General features: G+C 38.7%; 1 protein-coding gene across 3 annotated transcripts; it reads right to left on the bottom strand.

Moving 5' to 3' along the window:
- On the bottom strand, positions 1-25,981 carry LOC124172145 (zinc finger protein 271-like). Of its 3 annotated transcripts, none has more exons than XM_046551553.1 (8): positions 25,655-25,981; positions 25,403-25,540; positions 24,864-25,031; positions 23,304-23,423; positions 21,222-21,353; positions 18,877-19,014; positions 15,319-15,391; positions 1-2,414 (listed from the first exon to the last, which is right to left on the bottom strand). In XM_046551553.1, exons 1-8 carry the CDS (start codon positions 25,820-25,822, stop codon positions 199-201), a joined length of 3,153 nt encoding a protein of 1,050 aa, XP_046407509.1. In that variant the 5' UTR covers positions 25,823-25,981; the 3' UTR covers positions 1-198. The 3 variants fall into 3 exon arrangements, with proteins under 3 accessions (XP_046407509.1, XP_046407510.1, XP_046407511.1); XM_046551554.1 differs by having other exon boundaries at positions 18,877-19,002; XM_046551555.1 differs by lacking the exon at positions 15,319-15,391 and having other exon boundaries at positions 2,255-2,414.
- Between the last annotated feature and the right edge of the window lie 673 nt (positions 25,982-26,654).

The following is a 26,654-nucleotide window of genomic DNA, read 5'->3' as shown; positions in this document are numbered from 1 at the left end:
ATAAAACTTACGTAGCACGAATATTGTTTATCACTAGTGAGTGCTCATGTGGCGGTTGAGATTAGAACTAACAGTGAAAAACTTTGTGCTTACACTAAATTAATTATGTTTCACAACAGTACGTGCACACTTGCTGTGGTCAAGGCCATTCCTCACAGTAACGTACTTGCTGCAGTCCCTGTATAGAAATGATTAATCTCATTTATGTACACCCATGTGACGGCCAAGGTGAGAACTAGTAGCAAAAGACTTGCAACAAATGTCACATTGATAAGGTTTCTCTCCAGTATGTACTCGCATGTGAATGGACAGATAAGAACTCTGAGCGAAAGATTTTTTGCAGATTTGGCACGAATATGGTTTCTCTCCAGAGTGTACTCTCATGTGACTTTTGAGATGACTCGCTTGACCGAAGAACCTGCTGCACACGTTGCATTTAAAAGGCTTTTCCCCTGTGTGAGTTCGCATGTGAATTCGGAAATTACTTCCGTCAGTGAAAGATTTTTTGCAGATACTGCACTCATAAGGTTTTTCTCCCGTGTGTGTTCGCAAGTGTTTAACCCGATCTTGATTCCATTTGAAGGACTTGCCGCACACATGGCAGGTATAAGGCTTCTCTCCTGTGTGAATGCGTATGTGTTTTACTAAGTCGGTCTTTTTAGAGAAAGACTTTTCACAATCATAGCACGAATAAGGCCTTTCTCCCGTGTGTGATCGCATGTGAATATTAAGAGTACCTTTCTCAGAGAAAGATTTTTCGCAGATTCTGCATGCATAAGGTTTCTCTCCCGTGTGTTTTCGCATGTGACTATTGAGATAACTTCTACGAGTAAAAGATTTTTGGCATACTTGACACGTATAGGGCATCTCTCCCGAGCCTACACACACGTGACGATTCAGGTGACCAATACCAGTGAAGGACCTGCTGCACACGTTGCATATAATAGGCTTCTTTCCCGAATGTGTCCGCATGTGACTTCTGAGATTACTACTGGCAGCAAAAGGTCGTTTGCAGATATTGCATGAGTAGGGTTTCTCTCCCGTGTGAGTTTTCATGTGACTTCGAAGAGCACCCTTCACAGGCAAAGATTTTTTACAGATATTGCACGAAAAAGGTTTTTCTCCCGTGTGAGTTCGGATGTGACTTTTGAGAGTACCTGTCACAGCGAAAGATTTTTTGCAGATATTGCACGAAAAAGGTTTCTCTCCCGTGTGAGTTCGGATGTGAATTTTGAGAGTACTTGTCACAGCGAAAGATTTTTTGCAGATTCTGCATGAAAAAGGTCGCTCTCCCGTGTGTCTTCGCATGTGTTTAACCAAGGAATCCTTCTGAGAGAAGGAATTACTGCACACATTACAGATATAAGGTCTTTCTCCCGTGTGTATGCGTACATGTCTTACTAAGTCGCTCTTATTCACGAAAGACTTCTGACACTCGTTGCATGAATAAGATATCTCTGCCATGTGTATACGCTTGTGTTTGGTGAGGTCCTTTTTCTGAGGAAAGGACAAAGTGCACACGCTGCATGAATATGACTCCTCTCTTCTTCTCACACCCACGCGATTACAAAGGTTTCTATTGCAAGATGACATTGAGGATAAACTCTGTGAAGTGGACTCCTCTTCTACAGTAATACTTCTTGTCACTCGCCTCATTTTTTTCTCATCCTCTTTTCTGCCAGTGGTTTCCTTGAGAGGCCCATCCCCTTTTTTCCTCAGCCCAAGTCTTTCTCTCGGCAGCCCATGTAAAGTCTTGGAGGTAGTGGGCTCACAGGAACTATAACTACTACCGCTTGATTGAAGCTTTTTGAAAGACACATCTCCCATTGATGATTTTGCTTCAGCGTCCAAATTATCGCCAATCAAATGATTTTTCATGTGTTTGATTAAGTCATTTTTGTTGTTAAATACATCTCTGCAGTTGAAGCAATGATATGAACTTTCGTTTGACTTGCAACTATTCTCAGAATTTTTGATCAAGCAATTGTTTATCTCTTCATTGTCTCCCATGACAGTCTCACAGCCACTTGTGTCATTTCCTCTGATTCTGATTGACCTGAGGTTATGAGTGGTATTTGATGCATCAAAACCACCTCTATCCCCAACAACCGTCATTGCGGCTCCGCCTCCCTTGCTTTTAAGTGATTCAATGTATTTTGTATTACACTGTCTATCATCAGGAATTGAGCTATTTGTTTCCTTATCAGTATCTAGAGCGCCACATATTTCCAAGTATTCATCCATCAGATTTCTTTCTATTCCAAAATGGGATGCTCCAACCTTGGGATTAATTTGTGTCACCATAGATGCGAGATCAATGCACTCATCAATCGAATGATTCATTACATTTCCTTCCGCAGACAGATGTGAAGTTGATGTTGCTCCAATGGGCATTCCTTTGGCAGCCGGGAACCCTATAAAAAAATTTCACATTTAACCCAGATAACACAAAGTAAGACAGTTATTCGTTTCTAAAGGTTTTCTTACGGAAAAAATTGATAAGCAGCTAATCGTAAGCTAAGGGGCTTATATAAGACAAGGGTGAGATGTTAGGGAAGAATAGATAAGGAATGCCATCAAATATCCTCAGGCAACGTAACCCACATAGCAACGAACCTCTCAGAGACGTCTCACTATGATTTCGAATATCGCAAATGTCTCAGAGATTTCTCAGAGATGTAATCGTGAGCCGTTCAGGAAATTAAAAAAAAAACTTATTTAAACGCCATCAATGCCTTACATATATATTTTTCGGTGCAACTGCGCAGTTTTGATAATTAAAATCATGACATTTAATATGGGTTTCTTATTTTCAAAAGGTCATCCATCAAAAATTCGTCGCTAAAAATGATCGAGATAAGCAGGTCACAACTGTATAATTTGCATTTAATTATTTTTTGCCTACATTTTTAAGCATACCAGAGTACAAACACTTATGAAACATCTCATAGACTTATCTGAGACGCCTCATGAGACATCTCATAGACTATTTTTTTGGACATAGTGACATCTCAGAGAAGTCTCAGAGATGTCTCTGAAGCTCTCAGGATGTCTCTGAGACGTAACATGCGATATTCGTGACGTCTCAGAGACGTATCCGAGACGTATTTCTGCTGTGTGGGAAGTCGCTTCTGTTAGAACGCTAAAGGCTGCTGAACAGCATACTACACATGCTACGCGGCTCATCTCGACATGAATTTAAAGGCTACCGGTGAAATTAAGCGAGTCTTCATAAGGACTTAATCCTTTCGCGCCGCATGCCTCACCTGTGCGGCGAGAATTTTCTTCCCTAAACAACGAATGCCACACCAGTGTGTCCTGAATGTTCTTACCCTAACCAACGAATGCCGCGCTTGTGCGGCACAGGTCGAAAAAAGTGACCGTGGCGGACACAATAGACCCACGGACGCGGTCGCCCCTCACGATCCGCCTTAGCTCCAGCCCAGTCCCATCTTCGGCCGCTCAGGTCGACCCATTCTTATCCTCTCCATGCGGTCAACTACTGTTATTTGCAGTGTGTTTTCAAAAAAAAAACATTTGCTGCTTACTTTTGAAATTCAATGCTAGAAATGAATTCATATTTTTTTGCTGACCAAATGGAAATTTCAAACAAAATTCTAACGTTAATATCAACGGAGTCATAGAACAACTAGTAAATATACGAAATCCGTCTATATAAACGTTAAAACTTCGTTTAAAATTTCTGCGGGCTCAGAAAAAACACAAAATTCATTTTGAATGTAAAAATATCGGTGCGAGCAACAAATATTTTCATATATTTTGCTTTAACATTTTAGCCAGTTGACCGCGAACTCGTGCTAGGAAGGGGCTTTTAATCCCTCTAGGGTCTGGGACAGAGGCCGAGGAAAGGGATCGGCGCCCTCTGAGTGGGGTCCATAAATGGTTAGGGAGGGAACCACTGCCTTCAGTTGACGCGAAAACGCTTCGTACAAGGGAGTAAAGATAACTTTCAAGAGACTCGTATTGAGGAAGAATTTCCCTGAACCAAGGTCCAGCGCGAAAGGGTTAACAACTGATAACAGATTTTCACGTAAATAGAAAACAAATTGATAACTGCAAGCGACTGGCTAGTGAAGATATAAAGCATAATACAAATAGTTTATCCTTGCGGCGGACCGAAAAAAATAACATCAGGGAGAACCAAACGCACGACTTACGTATCTGTTGCTCTGTACTCTAACCACTACACCACGGCAGCTGATGAAAGAGAATGGTTAATCAACCTTTTTGAATACCAATTATGTAGAAAAACTTGTCTGGTATGTGCATGAAAAACTGAAATTATTCAAGGTCCAAAGAATTTTACATTTATGAATTTTAATTTATGGCTCGTTAACCTGATGACTACAATATGTATATTATAGATTCCTTCCGGCATTTTTATATTACTCTACGTCGCTATTCTTGTGAAATTTTCTGTTTTTCTTATGACCGTCGTTTCGCTATCAGTTCATACATGTGAATGATTTTCAAATTATGGCAGTATGATGTTGTTTTAATCATATTAAAGAAGTGCCAAGAATGGAAAATTTCAAAAACGATGGAATTTAAACAACACATTAGGAAGTGCTGAAAGTTTGGCATCCATTTTGTCATTACTCTGGATGTTTGTCGGACTGGCTGTAAGAGACCCATAACAAGCTTACTTGATAAGCGCCTTCCTAATTTCTTCCTCTCACCTTATCTCAATGACTAATAATGTGCTGGCTGGGAAACTACCACAGTCGAACATGAAATCTAAGACTCCTATTCCTAACAATAAAATGATTTAGTGGAAGGAAAAAGCCACAAACCATGGGGTAAAAAATTATGCTGTCTTGGCTTTGAACCCAGGAACTTGAAAAAACCAGGCGGGAGAGAAAGAAAGGGATAGGAGCACAAAACAGAGAAAGGACGAGGACAATGGAGCTATCATAGAATGAAGCCAGAATTCCTGAGGTTAAGTATACATATACATTATATTTGATCCATAAATAAATAAATGCCAATACGGATCAAAGAAAGTCTAACATTGCATTAGTTACATAATTTATAACATGAAAACGGCTGCACTATTTTAAATGACATTTCGTTGTTTGGATTCATCTCAGACCTGGATAACAGAATAAACATTAAATGAGAATTTTTTTTAAAGAATTGGCAAAACTGCAACAGCTTGAAGTTGGTAAAAACTGAAAATTAAACATTTTTTGTTTTTACCAATTTAATGGCAGAGCTTTTTCTACTTTGACAAGGGAACATTGCACAACACGTTAATGTTACCATAATGGGTACCTCGGCAAGTGACCGCCTTTTTTGCCTCCTCTGCAGGGACCACATCATTTACAATACACTTCTGATTATCAGGGCTATGGGGAGATACGGAACGGATAATGAAAAAAGCGGATAATCCAAACTTTCACTTAAATGTCTTTTAATGTTCACTATTCACGTAAAACAATTAATCCATTATTATTAATAACGTTATTCTCTTATTTAAGAGTGTTTCGCGGACTCATTGAGTGCTTTCTTTGCCAGTTCGCCATCTTTTTAGCGGCGTCAACATGAATGTATTCGTATTATTAATGCTCCATGAAAGGCTTGGTTTTGAAAACCACGCATCCAAGCGACCTTGAGCTCTAGCTTTACAAGCGATGAAGATGAACCCTTTTCCTGCAGTGAGTAACAAAGAGCCTCACTCCTACAATGCAGGAGCAGTGGTTTCCTGTAGCACCGTTTGCTGAGAGTACCCTTCTTCATGGTTCCTGTTCACCTAGCTTGGTTGATGCATGAGCATTTGCAGTGTGTGTGTCGCTCGTCTGTAGCGTTTTAACGTGAGTGAAATGTCCTCTTAGCCGAATTGGAAAATAGTCAATTGATAGGTTAAAAAGCGAGTCACTATCATGAAAAAAAAACGCACGCAAAAAGAAAGACTCACAAGGGAAAAAACTCGGAGCTTTCACAGGCTCGGACTCAATCTCAACCTGAGTGTAAATGGGGAGAAGGAAAGGAATGTGTTGGACAAGGGAAAGAGGGATGAGATGTTCAACCCAGGGAAGCTATTGGCTTAAAGATACCAAGTGCACGCAATGTTCGAGGGTGTGGAGATTGAGGGCGGAGCCAGTGGAGGTGAGGGAGGCAATAACTGATACTTTTGTACATTCAGGAAAAAGGTCATTAAGGGACAGACCACAAGTGCGGGTATTTATGCTAGGGTTTAGATGGTGGTGCATTCGCCAACATAGATATCAGGGCAGATGTTGCGATGAAGGAGGTACAGCAGACTCCTGATTATCCGGCTACGGTTTATCGGGGTTGAAGATTATCCGTGCATGATTTTTCACACTCGCTCAATTTTTTCCACGATCATTTTATTTTAAATCGGACGCAAAATCATCGGAATTACGGCATTAATGCTAGGATAAACCAGTTTTATTATCTCCGTTAGAATTCCCTTCGTAAAACGGAAGCGGTCACGCGCCAACTGCATTCGCGGAAGCTCTGTGTTCCTGTTTTCCAAGCATCTCCGCGATCCTTGATCACGGATACTCATCGCGCAGCAGTTGCAGTCCTACACCAAAGTTTAGAATCGCCCATGTGGTCATAGCCCGTTCAGTAGCTACATAGCTGTACTTAAGGATGGGGCTCCCACTTAGCTCACCCACTGCGACAGCTGCCTGTCCTTACGCTACTGCACTCACAGTTTTTTGTTATCTTCATAGGATTCTACCCCCGAACGCGGAGGGTACAGCAGGCGGTGGACAGAACGTATATCCCGAGCGGCAGAGAGAGAAATGGCACAGGGAGTCATTCCGAGAAGACGTGAGCGCAAGGATTACCGTAGGCAATCAGCTATTTTTACTGGGAGTGTTTTTTTTCTTTTTGTCGAGGCTAGTGCCAGGAGTGTAGTTAGTTGAGGATAAGTCTATCCCTTATTTGTTATACCATGTCCCCTCCCATATTCCTGGTGATGAAAAGGGAGTGGTTTGGACACTAGCACAATCCTCCCAACTTTCTGAGGGAATTACTCCCTCCAACAAGGGAGTTGTCACCACTCCGAGTACGGGCAGAATTATTTTTCCCCTTTATGCTGCATCCAATACTGGTGCCCAGAAATCCGACACCTTACGACGAGCCTAGACCCACGGCCTAACCTGTGGCTCAACCGTGACTCCACCAAGTGCAAACTATGCTCAGTCACTCGATGAAAGATTTTCCCGATTGACATTCATCCCTAGTTAATGGAAGTGTACGGTGTACGATGAACCTAGACCCACGGCTTAACCCATCAGCACCCAAAGTTTTTTTAAATTCATACATATTTCACTTTAAAAAATATGATACATATGAGCTCAATACTGTGGTGTACCGCTCAATGACTCAAGACAACGTGGTTTTCAGTTCAGCGAGTCCGACTGGCTCGGCGGCAGGTAGGGTAGCAACTCCTCGAGCTCACAACTGCCGCTGATAAGCCGGGGTAGGCGGCGTGCCGGTCGAGCCAATCGAGCCTCATTTATTTCCAGCACAAATACAACAATTCCTCCCTTTCAAAACTGGTTACATCATAGAACAAAACTTAATAACAAAAAAAATAAATTTGTTTCAATAAACAAAAATTTAACAACTCCTTGGAAACACATATTTGGAAATATAAGGCAATAACAATAGCAGTGTAACAATGCATAAACTATAAAAACTAATATAAACACCAACTAAACTCTCAAATATAACCAAATAAACAAGATCATTGCGATTGAAATCTATCAACCGGCTTCCTAATGCGCTGAGGGTATCTTTTATCAACAGCTGATCCCTCGTTTGGAGATGGAACACTTGCATTTGACTGAGTGTCAGAGTGAGAAGGAACCGGGGATTGCAGCGATGGGGATGCGTGAGGCAAACGTGGCGTACTGGGAATGCTAGAGGTGGGTGAGGAGTGAGGGGAAAGGTTGTTTTTGTTTGGGAACCTCTCCGCTACTGCGTCATTATTGACATTGAAATCACCCGTTTTAACATCATCAGAATTGGCATACACTGAGCTGGAATTCATCCCAATGAGCTGATCAATATGTCTGTTACAAACAAAACCAGACTTGAACATTACAGAATACATTACACCACTTAATTGTTTTAATACGATCCCTACAACCCATTTGTCTTTACAGCGATAATCCCTAATTAGAACAGGTTGATTTTCAAACAAAATCCTTGTTTTCTTAACACCAAAATACTCTTTTTGTTTTTCTTGCTTAAGTTCCACTCTCTTGACCACATTAGGCCTCAATAGATCTAGTCTGGATCTTAAAGGTCTACCAAACATTAGTTTAGCAGGGGTTTCATTCGTAGTACTATGAATAGATTTTCTGTAACTAAACAATTTATTACTCAGGGCAATATTTACATCTGCATTTTCTACAAAAGCGCAACTTAACTTATGCTTAGCATACTTAACAGAACTCTCCGCCTGGCCATTAGATCGAGGGTGGTATGGCGGCGAAAATGAGTGCTTCACACCATTTGATACCATAAAATTTCTAAATTCTAATGAAGTGAAAGGTGGGCCATTATCGGAATGTAAGGAAACAGGTAGTCCAAATCTTGAAAATAGCTCTCTGAGCTTTTCTATGGTTACCTTAGCCGAGGTAGAGCTAACTTCAAATACCTCAAGCCACTTAGTATGAGCATCAATCACCACTAAATACATCTTTCCTTTAAAAGGGCCCAAGTAATCCACATGTAACCTCTCCCAAGGAGAAGCGGGATAATGCCACACATGAAGTTCACTCTTGGGAGGGCTAGAACGTTCTCTAAGGCAAGGCGAGCAATTGTTAGCTAGGTCTTCTATTCGTCTATCAATATTAGGGAACCAAACATAATTTCTAGCCACAGATTTCATCTTTACAATACCTAGATGACCCGAATGCAATTCGTTCAGAACATAGTCACGCAATTTACTTGGAAGAACAATTTTGTACCCCCACATAATAATACCATGCTCTACAGTCAGTTCCTCTTTCCTTAAGAAATATGGCTGTAACTCACTATTTTCCTCTGAGATAAAGTTAGGCCACCCATTCATTACATAATTATACACCTTCTTTAAGATAGGATCACTCTGTGTTTCTTTTCTTACATGTTCAAAATTTAGTGGTACGGAACTCTCAGCTATACAATGCAAATAAGTTCCTACCAATTTTGTTTCTTCATTAACAGAGTGTAAGTCAGGTAATGGCATACGTGAAAGAGCGTCAGCATTACCATGTTTTTCAGATTTAACGTACTGAACATCAAAATTATACCCTGATAAAAACAAAGCATATCTCTGCAGTCTACTCGCGGCAAAAACAGGTAATCCCCTTTTTGGGCCGAAAATGCTTACTAAGGGTCTGTGATCGGTACATAAAGTAAACTTCCGTCCGTACAAATATTGGTTGAACTTCTTGACGCCAAAAACAACTGCTAATGCCTCCTTATCTATCTGTGAGTACCCACACTCGGCAGGAGATAAGGTTCGCGAATGAAATGCAACTGGCCTTTCGACACCCTCCTGAGTGACTATGCTTAAAACAGCACCAAGTCCGGTGGAGCTGGCGTCAACTGCCAATTTCACGGGCAGTGTTGGATCATAGTGTGCCAACACAGGTGCTTGCGTCAAGATTTTCTTCACTTCATTGAATGCATAAAGACAGTCTTTGCCAAATTTGAACGGAACATCTTTACGTAGAAGTTTATACATAGGATTTAAAATGGTTGACATGTTTTTAATAAACTTAGAATAATAATTCACAAGACCAATAAATGCTCGAACTTCATTGACTGATTTTGGTATGGGTGCATTCACAATCGCAGCTACTTTATCTTGGGATGTGTGCAATCCGTCTTTATCAATTTTAAACCCTAAATATTCAACCTTACTTGCAAAAAATTTACATTTTTCCTTTTTGACTGTTAGACCACATTCACTAAGACGTTTACACACAGCCTCCAATCGCTTATAATGAGTTTTAGTATCCGGTGCACTAACCAAAATGCCATCTAAAAACACAACAGTACCTTCTAACCCTGCTAAGGTTTGTTCAATGGCCTTTTGAAATACTCCTGGAGCACTCGAAATACCATAGGGCACTCTGCAATAAGAGAAGAGACCCTTGTGTGTGCTAATAGTACAAAGCTTTTGTGACTCAGAATCTAAGGTCAATTGCATAAATGCATTGCTTAAATCAATTTTGCTAAAATGCCTACCTTTATGCATGCTTACAAATAAATCCTCAATGCGAGGTATGGGGTATTTATCAACCTCCAAATACTGGTTTAGTGTGACCTTAAAATCCCCACAGATTCTGATGTCACCATTAGCTTTTAACAGGGGCACAATTGGCGTACCCCAATTGCAGCTACGTACAGGCATTAACACTTTTTCGTCCACCAGACGTTGCAATTCACTCTCAACCTTTGACTTTAAGGAAAAGGGAATGGGTCTTGGCTTGAAATATTTCGGCTTAGCACTCTCTTTCAGAATTAATTCTACTGGTTCGCCTTTGTACTGGCCTAATTTATTGGTAAAAACTTCAGGGAACTTTTTTACTAAATTGTTAACCATTAAATCAAAGTTATCAAATATTTTACTTGAATCGCTAATTCCGTACAGATCGGATTTATTTTTGAAGGAAATGTCTATGCCCAATATTTTAAGCCAATCACGTCCTATTAACGGATGTGATCCCCCTTGGATTACATACATATCAAGAAGTTTATTTACATTCTGATAGCTGACCTTGACTTTAATTTTACCAATTGGAACAATCGGTTGATTGGTATAGGAACATAGCTTTAACTCGCTAGGGTAAAGCGTACAAGAACTTAGATTATTCTTGTAAAAGGTATCACTAATAACAGTCACACTTGCTCCTGTGTCTACTTCGAACGTAGTCATTTCACCCTGAACGACAATATCTACCCTTATTGGGTCAACTTTGACTTTCTCGGTATGTTCCTCATACATGACAAACATGTGCTGAATATCTTCGATGTGCAAATCGTCAGCTTGATTTCCCACACAAAAAGCACTTGGCGTATCGGAACATTTTTCCGAACCCACGAAATTGTGTTTTGGCTTTAACATAGACTTATTAAAAGACTTACATTTTGGTGGTCTGGAATGGCCGTAACTATTATTACGCACAGTTGTCGCACTTGTCAACGCACTCGTCGATCGACAAACCTTGGCAATGTGGTTTTTCTTCCCACACTTATGGCAAGTAACACCATACAATTTACACTGATTCTTTACATGCCCAATTTGCCCACAACAGAAACACTTCACACCACCATCCCTGGACACTGAGTTTGACCTGGTCGATGTAGGGTTGTTGATCCTTTGCGTTGCTCTCCACGATGCGATGTGCTGTACTCGGCCGCCGTTGTCGACTCCTTGGACAGCCAAGGCTGCTGCGTTCTTCTCTGCTGCCTCCACTGAGCTGGCAATCTTGACTGCCTGCTCGAAACTCAAGCTGGCCTCTGCAAGTAGTCGCTGTTTCGTCGACTCATTTCTGATGCCACTTACTAGACGATCCCTTAAATAGTCATTTAAGGAAGACCCGAACTGGCAATATATTGACAGCTTTTTGAGGCTTGCGATGTAATCAGCTACCGTCTCCCCCTCATTTTGATTTCTCTTGCTGAATTCGTAGCGCTCAGCAATAAATGATGGTGCCGGGTAAAGATGGTCCTCTACCAGCTTTACTAACTCGCCATACGTCTTTGACGATGGTTTGTTCGGCGTGCACAAATCACGAATCAAATTAAATGCTTTAACTCCCACAACGGTTAAGAGAGTACTCACTTTCTTACTCGCATTTATCTCGTTACATTCCACGAACAATTCAAATCGTTCGACATACGACGACCACGTGTCTATCGTACTATCAAACTCGCCAACCGAGCCTATTACTCCAGCCATTTCAGAATTACTGGATCACACAGAATTACTTCCTTTATCCTAGCCGTTATCGATCTGTTACATAACGCTAGTTTCCACATAGTTTATCCTCGTCGCCATTTGTGGTGTACCGCTCAATGACTCAAGACAACGTGGTTTTCAGTTCATCGAGTCCGACTGGCTCGGCGGCAGGTAGGGTAGCAACTCCTCGAGCTCACAACTGCCGCTGATAAGCCGGGGTAGGCGGCGTGCCGGTCGAGCCAATCGAGCCTCATTTATTTCCAGCACAAATACAACAAATACAATGAAAACAATTCAAACTTACTGAATAATTGAGGTAACCTACTAAGTATGTTCACCGAAATGTACTCTAAAATTCACATATTAAATGCATTGCAGGAGTATTGGCTCAGCACTGCACTGGGTGCGATATGGCACCCAGTTAATCCCTAGTTAATGGTAGTGTACGGTGAGAAGTGTATAGACATCAAAAATGTGATGAAATGCGGACAGGAGTTTCCCGTTGGATGGAAAAACGTCCATGGTGAGCAGAGCAGTCAGGGTGGGGAATCAACAGCAGCTTAAATTGACAATATGGCATGCAATAACCGGAGAATTACTCTTCATGAGATAAAGAAATGTCTTGATGAAGGCTGTAGCTACATCTCTGTGCAGAACAATGGGTCAGAGGTCCTCCGTTACGACACGGTTTCTGCCAGATGAGTCTCATAGGAGTATGTCTGCATCATGACAGTGCACGTTCACATGTGTCATATCAAACGACCACCCTATTCCATGAATTTGGTTGGGATATCATACACCACCCTACTTACCACTCTGACATAGGCCGAAGCGAATACCACTTTGTTTCCCTTCCTCAAAAAACACCTAAGGGGACAGAAATTAAAGTCGGACCAGTGCAAGAAGTAGTCGTCAGTTAAAAATACAGGGAGAGCAGTACAACACGAGAAATAAAAAGCCAGTTACAATAATGCCAAAAAGTAATTATCCTCAGGGCAACTATTTAGAAAAATAACTAAGTGTTCCCCTTTTCCAATGATGGAGACAAAGTTGAAAATAAACTGATTATTCAGGATGAAAAAAATAGGAGACCTTAAAATTAATAAGGACGCTTCCGCGGTGAGTTGAAAGGCGATTGTTTTTCGGGTTCCTTTTGTGTTGACTCATATATTGCTTACATAAAAAAAACTAATAAATCCCAATCAATACCTTTCGTTTTCTTCGATGTAAGAAACAATCTTTTTATTTGTTAAACCTAACAAAACGCAATAGCCAACCCCTGGTAAAAAGTGAATATGATTGCGCTTGTTTTACAATTCTACCTAATTTTCCAAATAATTTAAATTGGACCAAATGTGAAGCGAATTTTTGCACTTATTTGACCAGGTTCTATGTTAACCTTTTTTATGAGCGCTGTATTTTACATTTGGAAACTCGATTCTCAGCCAAGTGATCAATCCTGGTTATTTATGCTATTTTTTCAATAAACCAGTCCTAATGGTAAAAACCTTAGCTCAATTAAGACGTACAAATCTTAGTAACAATCTTCACTGCAAAAAAAGCATCATTTCAATAAGCCATAAAGAAAATTTCCCTAGCCACTGATCCAAGTAGTTAACCCCTTCAAGACGGTGGAGTTCCCCCCTCAGCATGACTGCTGTACTGAGTCTCAAAAAGACTCTTCCGTCCCCTCCGTACGGAGCACTTTTGCTGGACCTTTGTTACGAAGGGTGTCACAGATAATCAAACACTCTCAGCTCTAACCTTTTTCGACCCTTCCTAGCAGGGACTAGGCAATATCTCAGACTCCAGAGGGTAGCTGGGCTCCCTTCTTTTGGAATTTATAACCCTACCAGCGGCATTGGTTTGCAGTCAATCATGCTCTATTTATATTAATTAGCTACATGGACAACTGTTGCTCGAACGTAAATTGCAGACTTTCAATTGAATTTCTTGTTTTATTCTGAGAATTATCGAATTTTGAACAAAGCTCTACCAACAATTTTAATGCAGCAACAATTTCCATGCTGATGTTTATACCAAAATCGTGATTTATGTTAATATTTTCCATATAATTTCATTTAAAAAATGTGAATGCTGCTCAAAAGGCAAATAATTCAATTCTTAGTTTATATTTTTTGAGAAAGGAACAAATATTTATTTTGTCACATGACTGGACGAACAATTGCATGACTGCAGTCCCTTACCACTAAGAGGGGTGATATAAGAGGAAGGGTCTGGGTACTTGCTCTCGGATTTCGAGGGTAAAGCCTAAGCCATGCTGTGTTGGGTCCCGAAGCAAAGACATCGCAGACCCACGACCATCATAAATGGGGAAGAGCTAGGAAATTTATATATTCAGCATTCGTTCACCTGGGTAGGAAAATCTTCGACCAAAATTTGTGGCTTTTCGTCTCCCCGGTCAAGAAATGTCCAGATGCATATTTTTGTATTTAGTAGGGAAAAGGTTAAATACTAAAAAAATCAGTAGAAAAATATTTTGCTTGGGAAAATCATTATAAAAAACCACATAATTACAAAATCATTGAAAAGATAACTTCTCTCCCCATTTCAATTGGCAAGCAAACAAAAAAAGAAAGCATGGATGGATTTCTATTTCATTAGCTTCATCCTCCTCAATCATTTACTACAATAGGGTAGTTTCCTTCATTAAAGAAAAAGAAACGCATTGATTGCGATTCGTTACCCACCATTAGTGTATTTATAATATACAAATGATTTGGTTTTAGAAATACCAGTTTATGCAAATGGCAATGGTCAATTTTAACCGCATATGAAAAAGGGCAGATTGGCGCCCATGCGATGACACTCCACGAGACGTCACAGGGACCTAGTTTCTATACGAGTAGATATGAGTTTTACATCATCTGAGATTACCATTGCATGCATGAGGCACAGAGCTCAGAGTAACATGTCTTAATAACCACCTATTAAAACTGGCTATTGTTAGAAAGTTTACTTCGTTTGATAAGGTATTATTAATCCATAATTAAGCCAAGCTCTACCTGCTAGCAGTGTACCCTTCTACCTGCTAGCAGCCTGCATAGGCAGCCTGCGCCTAGCAGCACTCTAAGCCTCGCCCTTAGGTCACCTCACTTTGCAGCAGCAGGAACCAGAATGACATCACACGGGCTTTTCCCGGCATTCATTCTTAGCCGTCGCATTTTCGCGTGCTTGAAAAATTCCACTTTTCATTTAATTGCAATAAAATAGATACCGTGATATAAGAATCTACATATGCATACTCCAGGAGTAATAATCTTTCGATTAAGGAAATAAAAAAATAATAGGAAACCACCCTATTGCTCCATGTATTTATTTCCCTTTTGAGCACTCACCCAATGCTTCTGGTGTAGACTCATGGGCCATAGTGATTCCCTCCATTGGCTCCCCATCCTCCATAAATACAGGCTGAAAATAAGAAATTTATAACTTTTTATGAAAGACTTAACACTAATTTATAAAATGTATTGCATCAAATTCTTGGAGTTCCCTCGAAATATTTTCTCAAGAAAATAAATTTTTTCCAACACACAGAGAGTTCAAGATTTTCCCACTACTCTCAACCAGGAAATGGTCATTGAATAATATTACGTCTGTATTGTTATATTATATTTGTTAGATAACTCTACCAGTGATGTCTTTTCGTACGCTACGCTATCATAACTAAGGTTATATAGGTGATAGTTTCATCTCTGAATTACAATTATAATTATAATAATATGTATTTCAATTTGCAGTAGGAAGTTCAGCGAGGCACAAGGAAGGGAAAGGAACTCGTAATATGTTACCAACAAATTAAAAGTCATTATTCTCTTGACAGAAAAAGTAAAGGCATAATTTTGAAACGAGGCAATATTTTTGAAAAAAAAACATCACTCTCAACAAAGTAAAAATCTGTACAAACACAACAAAATGTCGTCTTTTTTGTCCAAGTAAAAACTGGACTTATTAAATAAATACTCTTGATTAATAGTCTATGAAACCTCAGTTGAAACCAAGGTCATAACCCAGCCACTGCAAGATGTTCGATGGACTCCCATTTGAATCCAGAAGTCTCTTATGGACATCCTTTGGATGCCTTTCAGATAACATCCAATGAGGGTCACTACAAAGACATCCATTTGGAGGCTCTAGAATGCTATCCGATGGACATGATGTAAAATAGATCATAAATAATATAAATTATATCAATTTATGACTTCTTAAAGGTGCTGGAGATGAGTATTTCCACCAGCAGTTCAAGTCATCAGTCTTGAGTTTTCCTATTCCTGAAGGCCATTTTGGAACTAACACCCATGACTTACAACTATCAACCAACTGACTTCGATCGATTTAGCCAGAAATCGAGTACCATCAATACAAGATGTCTACTGGCAATATATTACCAGTGCTATGTGTATTATCATGAACAATGTTGATGTACTGTCACCCAAATACAGTAGTAGTTATCGAAATTGAGTAGTAAATCTATGATCACCTGACAGTGCAGTGTATTTTTTGGATTTTGTGGAATTTTTCCAGATTCCTCCAAAGGGTATCAACGGCTAATCGGATAAGCAGATTGTTTATTATTAAAATTCGTATTTCACAGAGTTTATACTAATCATATAATAGTGAATCTGTTTTTTTCAAGTGAATTTCTTAAATGTGATTACTATGCAGATACATATCTAGTAGGCTCAAGTTTAACTTTGATAACTAATCAGATGTTATCATTGTACTAAAATCAAAAGCTTGCTTTTTATCAAATTATATGTTTACTTTGAAAGTGCGATTCCTCAAGGCTGGAATCTACAATAGAAACACAGTAGCCTATTTTAGAAATTCTAGGTTTGAGACAGCGTGCTTTTGCAGAGAACATAAATGCAAAAAAATAAGGTTTTGCGATTACCACAATGACAACATCTGATTCTATGAGAAAATTCGAGTAGGACGACAACAGTTTTCCTCTCATGGCACCAAATCTTGTAATATTTTATGGTAAGTAGGATTACAAACTATGTATTTGCCTTGAGTGCAATCAATGGATGTGATGAAAGCCTATAAGAATTTGCATTAAAATTTTGAAACTTGGTTAGCCTAAAGAAAAATATTTGGGCCACATTGTATTAATGTTTCAATTTTTCAAATATAACTTTGATTTTTCTGTTACTGTCAAAATCCGGTTGGACAATTCCATTAAAAGAGCATTCAATAGAATACATTATCTTTACGACGACATGCTTAATAAGAAAATGCAACCAACAGTCTCAGTGTTAGTCTCCAAGAGTTTGGCATGGACTATATACATATATTCAAGAAATCCGCTTGATGAAAATGCTCCTCAATATATAGAATACAAAATCTGGTTAGCAGGAATTTTTATCATCTACTAACCTAGGAGCTGATGAAACAAGCAAAAGGACTTCAGTGGTTGATACCCTTTGAGGGACTTATACGGATTCAAAAAAAGGCAAACAGAAGGGGGAAAAAGCCTTCCTTCTCTTTCTCTTGGGTTACGAACATAAGGCCCGGCGCAGAACCCCCATTGATATAAGGCCTGGAGACAAAATCCCCTGCTGACAAAACGCCTGATGACAAAATCCCCTGCTGACAAAATGCCCAATTACAATCCCCAGGTGACAAAATCCACAATGACTTTTCACTTTTCTTGTGCTGAATCATGATTTTACATCTTTTACCATGTTTCTATGGACAAAAAAACATCACTTTTTGTAAATTATTTTACTGATACCTAACCTAACCTGAATGGGCTGAAGCATCCTTTTACATTTTTAAAACAATTAGGTAAATAACTCAATAAATAATTGAAGTTGATATTTCACTACAAATTTTAAACAATTATTAACAAAATATAATAATACATAACTCAAATTAAAGCAAATAAAATGCTTTTCACTTTCATCATCTTATTTTTAAACTTTTTCACTTCATGTTGTGTAGCTTATTTTGAGATAAGAACACTTACTTCACTTATTACAGAAGATTTCGTTTTAATGGGTCCACCGGTTACTTGTGGCAGCCTCTTTATTGGGGCAGATCTTGCAGAATAGAACCCAGAAGAGGATTATCCCAGAGTATTCTCCGCTTAATTGGCACTGCATGTCGCTTTATTGGGCCAAGAGTCGGCAACGTAGACTATACTAGCGACTAAATTAAAATATTTTGTTTTCAAAATTCTATTTTTTTATATTTTCCTCCTTTGATTTACTCTTGTATTTCACAAATGTTCCTATTCTTGCCCTGTTTTGAAAGCTCTTGTTGTTATACTCTCCGCAAGAGGATAGAACTTTTCTTTAATAGGACTTAGTAAATGACACTCATTCAGTATCGCCCGAGGATGTGAAAAATATATTTTTAGCTAAATTGTTGTAATTCTTAAACATGATAATAAATTAACTAAACTCGCTTACTTATTTATCAAATTAATTGTTTCATAAACTTGAGTTGCATTATAAACAGGGGCCAATCCAGGATTTCTTTTTGGGGGGGGGGGGGGGGGAAAGCAAGGCCGTATCCAGGATTTTGTTCTGGGGAGGGCACAAGGATACCCTGTAATACAAAATGAACGCAATGATAATAGACTTTTTAAAATCTTCCATATTTTTTAAGGTTCTGGGGGGGGGAACGTGCCCCCGTGCCCCCCCCTGGATTTTCCTATTATTATAAACATTCTTTAGTCTTCTTTCCATCATTTCAAAAAGTGCACAAGTACTGATATGTCCCAATTACCCGAAATCCACTATAGTACCTTTGAATCGAGTGGGTGGCTAAAATGCTGTGTAGAAAGAACAATTTTCGATCATGTATGATAATGAAAACATATTGAGATTTAACACCAAGTCTATCCTTCATCTATTAATTTCATTGGATTACAGGAATTACATACATACCTCGGTATTCTCCTTGGGAGATGGTTCCTTCTTGGCACCAATCAGGTTCCACTTGAGGTCTGTCACCATGGCTCCTGAGCTCTCGACCTCCATCTCCTTACCATGGGAAGCAGTAGAGGGCTGGACCTGCAAGAGAATCTGCAAGCATCATCATTAACATATTCACTGCGGAGCACGTCAATTGACGTGGTCCCATCCAAGCTGAGATACGAGGAACGTCAATTGATGTGCACTGCCAGTCGGGCCGGGAGCCCTTTCTCCACCTCCATACATGACTAATATCCACTTGCATCTTCCGTTTGCGTGTATGGCCTTTAGCAAGCTTTCCTCTTTCGAAGAATGTGTGGCGTTTGTATAAAGCAGTATTTGACGGAAGTTATGGAGCGGAAACCTCCCTCTATTTTTCTTTCTTATTTAAATGGCTGATTTGATGACTTGAATGAAAATCAGGCCCATATTGAATGTGTTATTTATTGAAATACAGAAATAAATAAATACTTTTCAGAATTTTTCACAGGAATAAAATTAAAGCTTGACTTTTATGGATGCATTCTTCATACTACCTAGCAAGCAGCCTCAAGGACATCCATAAATGAATGAATACTTTTATTATGCTTCAGGTAGAACCTGTGACAGCTAATAAACACAAGATGCATATCATGCTCCAACTAAATATTAACCAAATAAATAGCATTTTGACAAAAATATAACAGCAGCGATACAAAGTCATTGTTCATCTTTCATGATTATTTAGGATCACATGCAAGGCTTAACAAGCTGTAAACTTTCAGACAAAAACGGTGACATATTCAATATCAAATATCAAAAAATATAAGTTCTAACAAAGATAATTATGATCACACATTTGTGTAAATTAATTTATAGAAAGTTTTGATAGCATCGTAAAATGAAGATAAAAACTAAAGTTAGCCCCGGATTTCAAATGGGAGTAAAGCCTTTCTTTAAATGATTGAAGTGAACAAGTTGTTTTTATACTTAACGGTAGAGAGTTCTAGAATCTGGATGCTGTTAGCTGAACCAAAAGTTAGGAATTTTAATCATTTAAAATTAGGTTTTTTGAATTTACCACTTTACAATATACCTAATACCTCTTATTTACATTACCTAGCAAAAGCCATGCGATGATTCTCTGAGCATTAATTTCCGGAGTTGTAAAACTCCAGATATAACCTCACTCATAATAAAAACTTGTGAGTGGGTAACGCTATGCAGGGGATTCCAGAGCCCATAGGTAATGAAACAGATTTATGAAATGTAAAAATGGTCTAAAACGGAGAACTTTCGTTTATTTCGGGTTATAATTCAGTTTAATAACATCAAACGCTTTGGTTAGTAAAATAACTAGGGCAGTTGAGATATAACGGTAGGACATTCTGAGTCAACGAAAAAGAGAAATCCGTAGATTAACTCCTTATCAGACAAAAGTTAAATAACTTCAATGGGGAAATGTGAAGATTTGTATTACTTTAGATGCACAGTCAATGAATGGTGCATCCTAGAGATGAAGTAAATACAAGTTCTATAATGTCTGTTTCAGTAAAACACCATCAGTTTGACTGGAAATAACTGAATCCTTCACAATTTATTTGCTCAAAAGGTATCAACAGTGCTTTCGAATGCATGATATCAACATAGTGGGAATGCAAAACATCTGTGATAAAATATAAGTAACAAATGATAATTAACACATTTAAATATACAGCTCCACTATCGACCACAGTTTCAACACTCTTTGTCTCTTTCAAGGTCTCATATCCTTACAATGAGACAAATCGTGCGACATTGAGATTAGCTTTTAGTGATGCCTGAAGGGAGAAAGGAACGGTCAGTAGAATAGCATGGACACAGAAAGCATTCTACAAAAAAGAAGAATATAATCACAGCTGAGAATACAAATCCAGAAGTAAGGGTACGATGCACCACACACTACATACGGAGCATATTTATAAACAACAGCAAGGCTTCAAAATTGACAGCTACAGAAAAGTAAAGAGAGGAGGCTTTCAAAATGTGTTGCTCCTGAAGAATATTGAAGATAAAAGGGGTAGTCAGAGAGACAGAGATGACCTGAAAAAGAAAAACCCAAAAAGAAAAGGACACCTGTGCTGTAAGAGGGGAAAGTAATGCTTCTGAATGTGTTCCATGCATCAGATTATTAAGGGTGTACAAGAGAAGAAGACTGTATAAATGGAAAGAAATGCAGATAGCAAAGAGCAATGGAGGGCTATATAAAACCAATTTTAGGATTGCTGACTTATGATGGCAATAAAGTTCAGATGCAGTTCAAGTTCAACTTACAATATATAGCTCATAAATAGTATTACCTGATCAGAAGATGCTTCATTTGCCAGTTTGCTTGAGGTGCCATCAGTTAAATCATTGAGTACACATCCACCTTCATTATCACTGATCTGATCTTCTTTAAAAGGAGAGGACCTGTATGTTCCAAAATCACCCTAATGGAAAGAGAAATAGTCATTGATAAACATTTTAATCAATTGTTACAAGCTTTGGTGTAACTATGGGGGGATGAGGGGATAGATCTCCCCATAGCCTCAGAGAAATAAAAAAAATATTGAAAACTATTGTCTAGTTTTGACATATAATAACTACATCTGCTTAAAGTTAAATTTTAAGTGCCTAAATCATGTAAAATGTATTCACAGGCATTTTCAAAAATTTCCCGGGACCCCCCATTGCCTAGGGGGGTTCACACCCCAGACCCCTTCATCCATTCCAAAGCATATTCATAAGTACACCACTGGTTAAAAGAAACAAAATTGATCATGCACAGAACTTGAATTACAGGATTTCAGTAGAAATTAAATAATCCCTCGTGAACAATTCTGGCGCCTCTGTAGAAAACAATAACTTAACCAAAAATATTTGGCCAATGAAGTTATTATTCCTTCTCATTTAATTGAATAACTCAAACTCCATAAGTGGAACTCAAATCATCATTATAAATACACAAGGAAAAGGAGAAGAGGCAAAATCCCATTAGAATAGAAAGGGAAGTTATGCATTCTACTTGTTATAATGCACAATTAGTCTATATTTATGATGTTTTGAATACAAAAGTGTAAAAGTGATTTTGTGAATGTTATTTCATAATTAAGTGTTTCTATACCCTGAGGTAACTCCAAGCTGAAAAATAGAAAGTGAATAGTGCTACAAGCTCAACATTCCCTCCGTTGGATGAGACGTTAAGCCATGGTCCCCTTGGTGCCTTTCGTTAAGAGCAGGCTAATGCCGATGCTGGGTTTCTCTCCATCCTTCCTTACCTATCGTTCCCACGTAGCACAAATGACCTAAGCTGTACGTTGCCTCCTCCAAATATCATTTTGCAATTATCAAGATTATTAATTAATAGCCAGTCGTCCGAGGATTGATATATCGTAGCTCACCACTCACCTCTACTATCAGCAATAGGGTGGTTTCCTATTACTTTTTAATCGCCTATATCTAAAGATTATTACTCCTGGAGTACGCATTTCACGGAAAACCCCATGTGACATCATTCTGGTTCCCGCTGTCGCTGTGTGTGGTGACCTTGGGGCGAGGCTTTACGACGCAGGATGCTAGCAGGTAGTAGAGTATCCTTCTAGCAGTTAGTGCTTGCCTTATATAAGGACAATTAATACCTTATAAAACAAAGGAAACTTTTTGATCATAGCCAGTTTTAATAAGTGATTATTAAGACATGTGTCCCTGAGCTCTGTGCCTCATACATGCATTGGTAATCTCAGACGATTTAAACTCCTGACTACTTGGATAGAAACTAGGTCCCTCTGACGTCACGTGGAGTGGCATCGCATGGGTGCCAATCTGGCCTTTTTCAAATGCAGTTAAATTAACCATAGCCATTTGTCAGAACTGCGATTTCTAAAACCAAATAATTTGTATATCATGAATACACTGATGGTGGGTAACGAATCGCAATCATGCCTTACATTTTCTTTGATGAAGGAAACTGCCCATCACTCATATTAATCCTCTGTTTTACATTCCATTTTACTGATTCTATACATCTCATTAGAGGCTTTCAACTTTTCTTAAGATCCATAAATTACTCACATGATCTGTCACAATTTCAATTTGATGTTTCCAACTTTGAATACAAATGAGTAGACATCTCCGCAAGGTTCACAAATTTGAGACAAGTGCCATCTACATGCTTGATTAAATAACAAATGAGACACGAATTTCGACAAAGAGGGTACAATTTGGGGGCATGAAGCGGGAAATTGATTTGTACCTCTCGAAAATCTCATGAAATATATAATGTTCATGTTTAATCAGGGAAAATGTTTTGAGTGCCTGCTGAAAGGTATTGGGAATATTCCACAACAGAATGAATTTGTATATTAGCATAACTGTGCTAAAATAGGCAAGAGAGCACTTACCAAATCATCAGTGGCCAATGGGTCTGGGGCATTATCCGAGTTTTCAGCTGTATTAGGTGTGTACATCACGGAATAATTCCCTCCACCAAGTCCGTCTTTGTGTTCCCCTTTCATATTAAACTTGAAGAGAAAAATGGATGTCACCCATTAAACACAAAATAATAACAATAGCATATATCCAATAATAATTAGGGATGGTCGGATCGGATACATCGGATCCAAAGTCACAGAAGACATATGATCTGGATCCAAAATTTTAAATAATAGCTTCAGTGAATGCAACAACCCCCAATAAGGGTGGAAAGAGTTCTGATTCTATCTTTGAATGCGCCATCCATGGGATTCTTGTCCTAATCATGAAACATTTTCATTGAAAGCCCTCGCAGATGTTACATCGGAGAATTACAGTCGTGGAAAATAGAAAAGGCAAAATAGGACTGGCACAGGGTGTGACCCTTCCCAAGAGATTGAACAATCATCGGGGGAATTTCAGCGTCAGGAACTTGAAAATGCATTTCGATCCGAAAATATCCGATCTGAAAAATCCAGCTCTAAAAATCAAGGATCCAATCCGAATCCAAGAAAAATCCTGGATCCTTCCATCCCTAATTATAATAATAACACTTTGAATGATGATAATTATAATCCCTATAATAATAAAAACTCTTTTACTTAAAACCACTCAAGCAGGCCAATATACTCATGAGATTCTTGTGACTCACATATCAAACTCCAGAATATTAACATTCAGCTACTGCAATATTAAACCATTCTTTCACTTATTTATCATAGATATTTATCGCCAATGCCTTTTCCTCCTTCATTCACATTCACAAGATCATGAAAATTAAAAAGATTTCCAAATGAAATTAGATTTTCATAATTTCGACACAGTGTAATCCTAAAGGTGTCTATTCATGATCTAAAGAGTCACTTTTGTATTGTTTGCAAAAATTGCACGGACAGTTTTTTTGACTGAGTCCACAAAATACTCAACTTGAGTGTTTCAACTTGCCACCATGTAGCAGCGTTCTCTGAGCCTTGCTCTGGGACGAATAGGAAGTTAGCATAGCAATGAACATACCCTAACAACCTAGATGGGGGGACACGTAGGAATCTAAAATATTGAGCACAAAAGCCTGAACACATAAATTCATTAATTAATAAAATATTAAAGCATTTGCACAGATTTACTGAATGACTAAGGAAATCGTAGATATATATCGCAATGTGTTCCAGCGAATGCTATCAACGAAAGCTATTGCCCACGATGAAAAAGATGTACTTATTGCTCATTCTCATCCAGTATTGAGCACTTATAGTTTATGCTGCGGAAGCAACGGTCTTGTTTTGACATATATTGCATTAAAATTCCCAAAAAATAAAGAAGTGTTCTACTTTTTCTGCGAACTGAAGACCAGAAATCCAGAAACCCTTTGGTCCCAAGACTTCCGGATTTGAAGTTCTCAACTGTATTTACCGCAACGACTGACATTCAGCAGAGGAATTTGTACAACTGAAGGCCTTTCAACTCTATACCTATATGATAATAAAACTTACCATCATATTGTCCAAGGGTGGTTCACACTCTGGCACAGGGATATATATTTCAGTCACTTGAACTGAGCATGGGATCTGTGAAGTTTCTTCGGATACATGTCGAATACAGTCCTTTGTCTCTGAAGAAGATCCTGACTCATCTTTAGCTGCACCCTCTCCTTTGATCCTCTGCAGAGAAAGGTACACTATTAAACAAATGAATTCCATCTGATTCAACAAATAAGGGAAGCTCCTAATCTTAATTAAACATTGGGTTTAATGTCTTCCGCTCATTTCTCATGGATGAGGACGGTCCTCGCTACATGCACGGATAAGGTTTCCTTGACGCTAATGGAAGCTTACACAAGAGTGCGGACCATCCACATGCAGAGTAGTGGCCCTTTTGCCACACGGATTCGAACAAATCTATTAGGATCCGCAAATAATAATCTTCCTATATTTCTTACTGCCGTCAACCCTAACCAAATATTGCCACTTCTAACTCTCCTAAGCTAATCATTGCACCGGTCTTCTATTGGGAAAATATGAAAACTACTCACCCCGCAGTTATCTCTCGGTGATATTTTCCTCAGTTCTGTGTCCGATTCTAAGCAAATCTTTTTGAAAATACTGAAATCCTTGAGTTTCTTCAAACAAAGTGAACAAATGGTAGTGGGAAGGCCATCTCCCTCATCGACCTAAGAAAGCAATCAAGCAATTCGTTAATAATTATCTTGAGATATACGGACATAAAAGAAATAAAGCAAACATTACGAAAAAGAGAAATCTAAAAAATGAAACGTGGCGCTTACTTGTAAACCGACTAAATCATGCAGGGCATGCTTCACACTTATTTCGTATTCTGCATTTGAAGTGAATAAGTTGCAATAATGATATTGATTCTTCCTACAAAGTCTGCAAACGTCACTCTCTGAATTCCTTTCTGTCGAATCCGTGAAAATCCCGATGGTACGACTCATTTCTTCACTTCAATATTTCATTCAATCTTTAAATCGGCTCAATCATCCACTCAACACTGACAGAGATCATTAAGGTTGACTCAGGTATGAACAGCAGATTAAGTAGATGGTCAAATCGGAAGAAAGAGTCAACCTATTCGTAGACTCCACTGCAGTAAATCAAATCGTAGCCTACGTTGTATATAACGTAGGCTACGATCAAATCATATCTAAAGTTCACATGTTTATATAAGATAAGGCAGGAAAGATTCGAGGTATGTAGTTACGTATCTCACCGCTGATTGATTACGTATACAACAGGCCTACTCTCGACAAATGACGTTGATCGATCACTTGTATATTCTTGAGTTTAATTGAATGAGTGCTAATATGGCTATCTTGAAAACATTTTTTATGCATTATAATAAAGTTTTATTTAACCTCTTTGTCTCCGCAAGGCCGCAATGGCACCATGGAAAATTCCATGAAGTCACTGCTCCTGCGTGGCGGCTGAAATTGGGCTCTAATTACATTTCTGAAAGAAGTATTAAATTATCGCTGCAAAATATTTGTTTTTCTACCACTAATCTAAGTAAAATTGATAATTTACTGTGAAACTTCCATTTCTAGTGAGGTAGAAAGAAATTAATCTTAAAACGCAAACAGTTAGCCTGTTCTTTAGGGGTGCCGCAGGCGGAAAGAACGAGAACTACAAAACTATTCTATACACATCTCTTCTGTCATTGTCCGCTATCGTCCCTTATTAACAAACTTCGTTAACGTGTTGAACGAGCATTAAAATTGTTGAAATATTCTCAAACTATTCTATTATGTTGTCATTTTTCTTTGATTT

The sequence above is a fragment of the Ischnura elegans genome, assembly GCF_921293095.1.
Source record: "Ischnura elegans chromosome 13 unlocalized genomic scaffold, ioIscEleg1.1 SUPER_13_unloc_1, whole genome shotgun sequence".
Taxonomy (NCBI): domain Eukaryota; kingdom Metazoa; phylum Arthropoda; class Insecta; order Odonata; family Coenagrionidae; genus Ischnura; species Ischnura elegans.
Note: the sequence above shows the minus strand (reverse complement) of the source record. Positions and strands in the feature narration are given on the sequence as shown.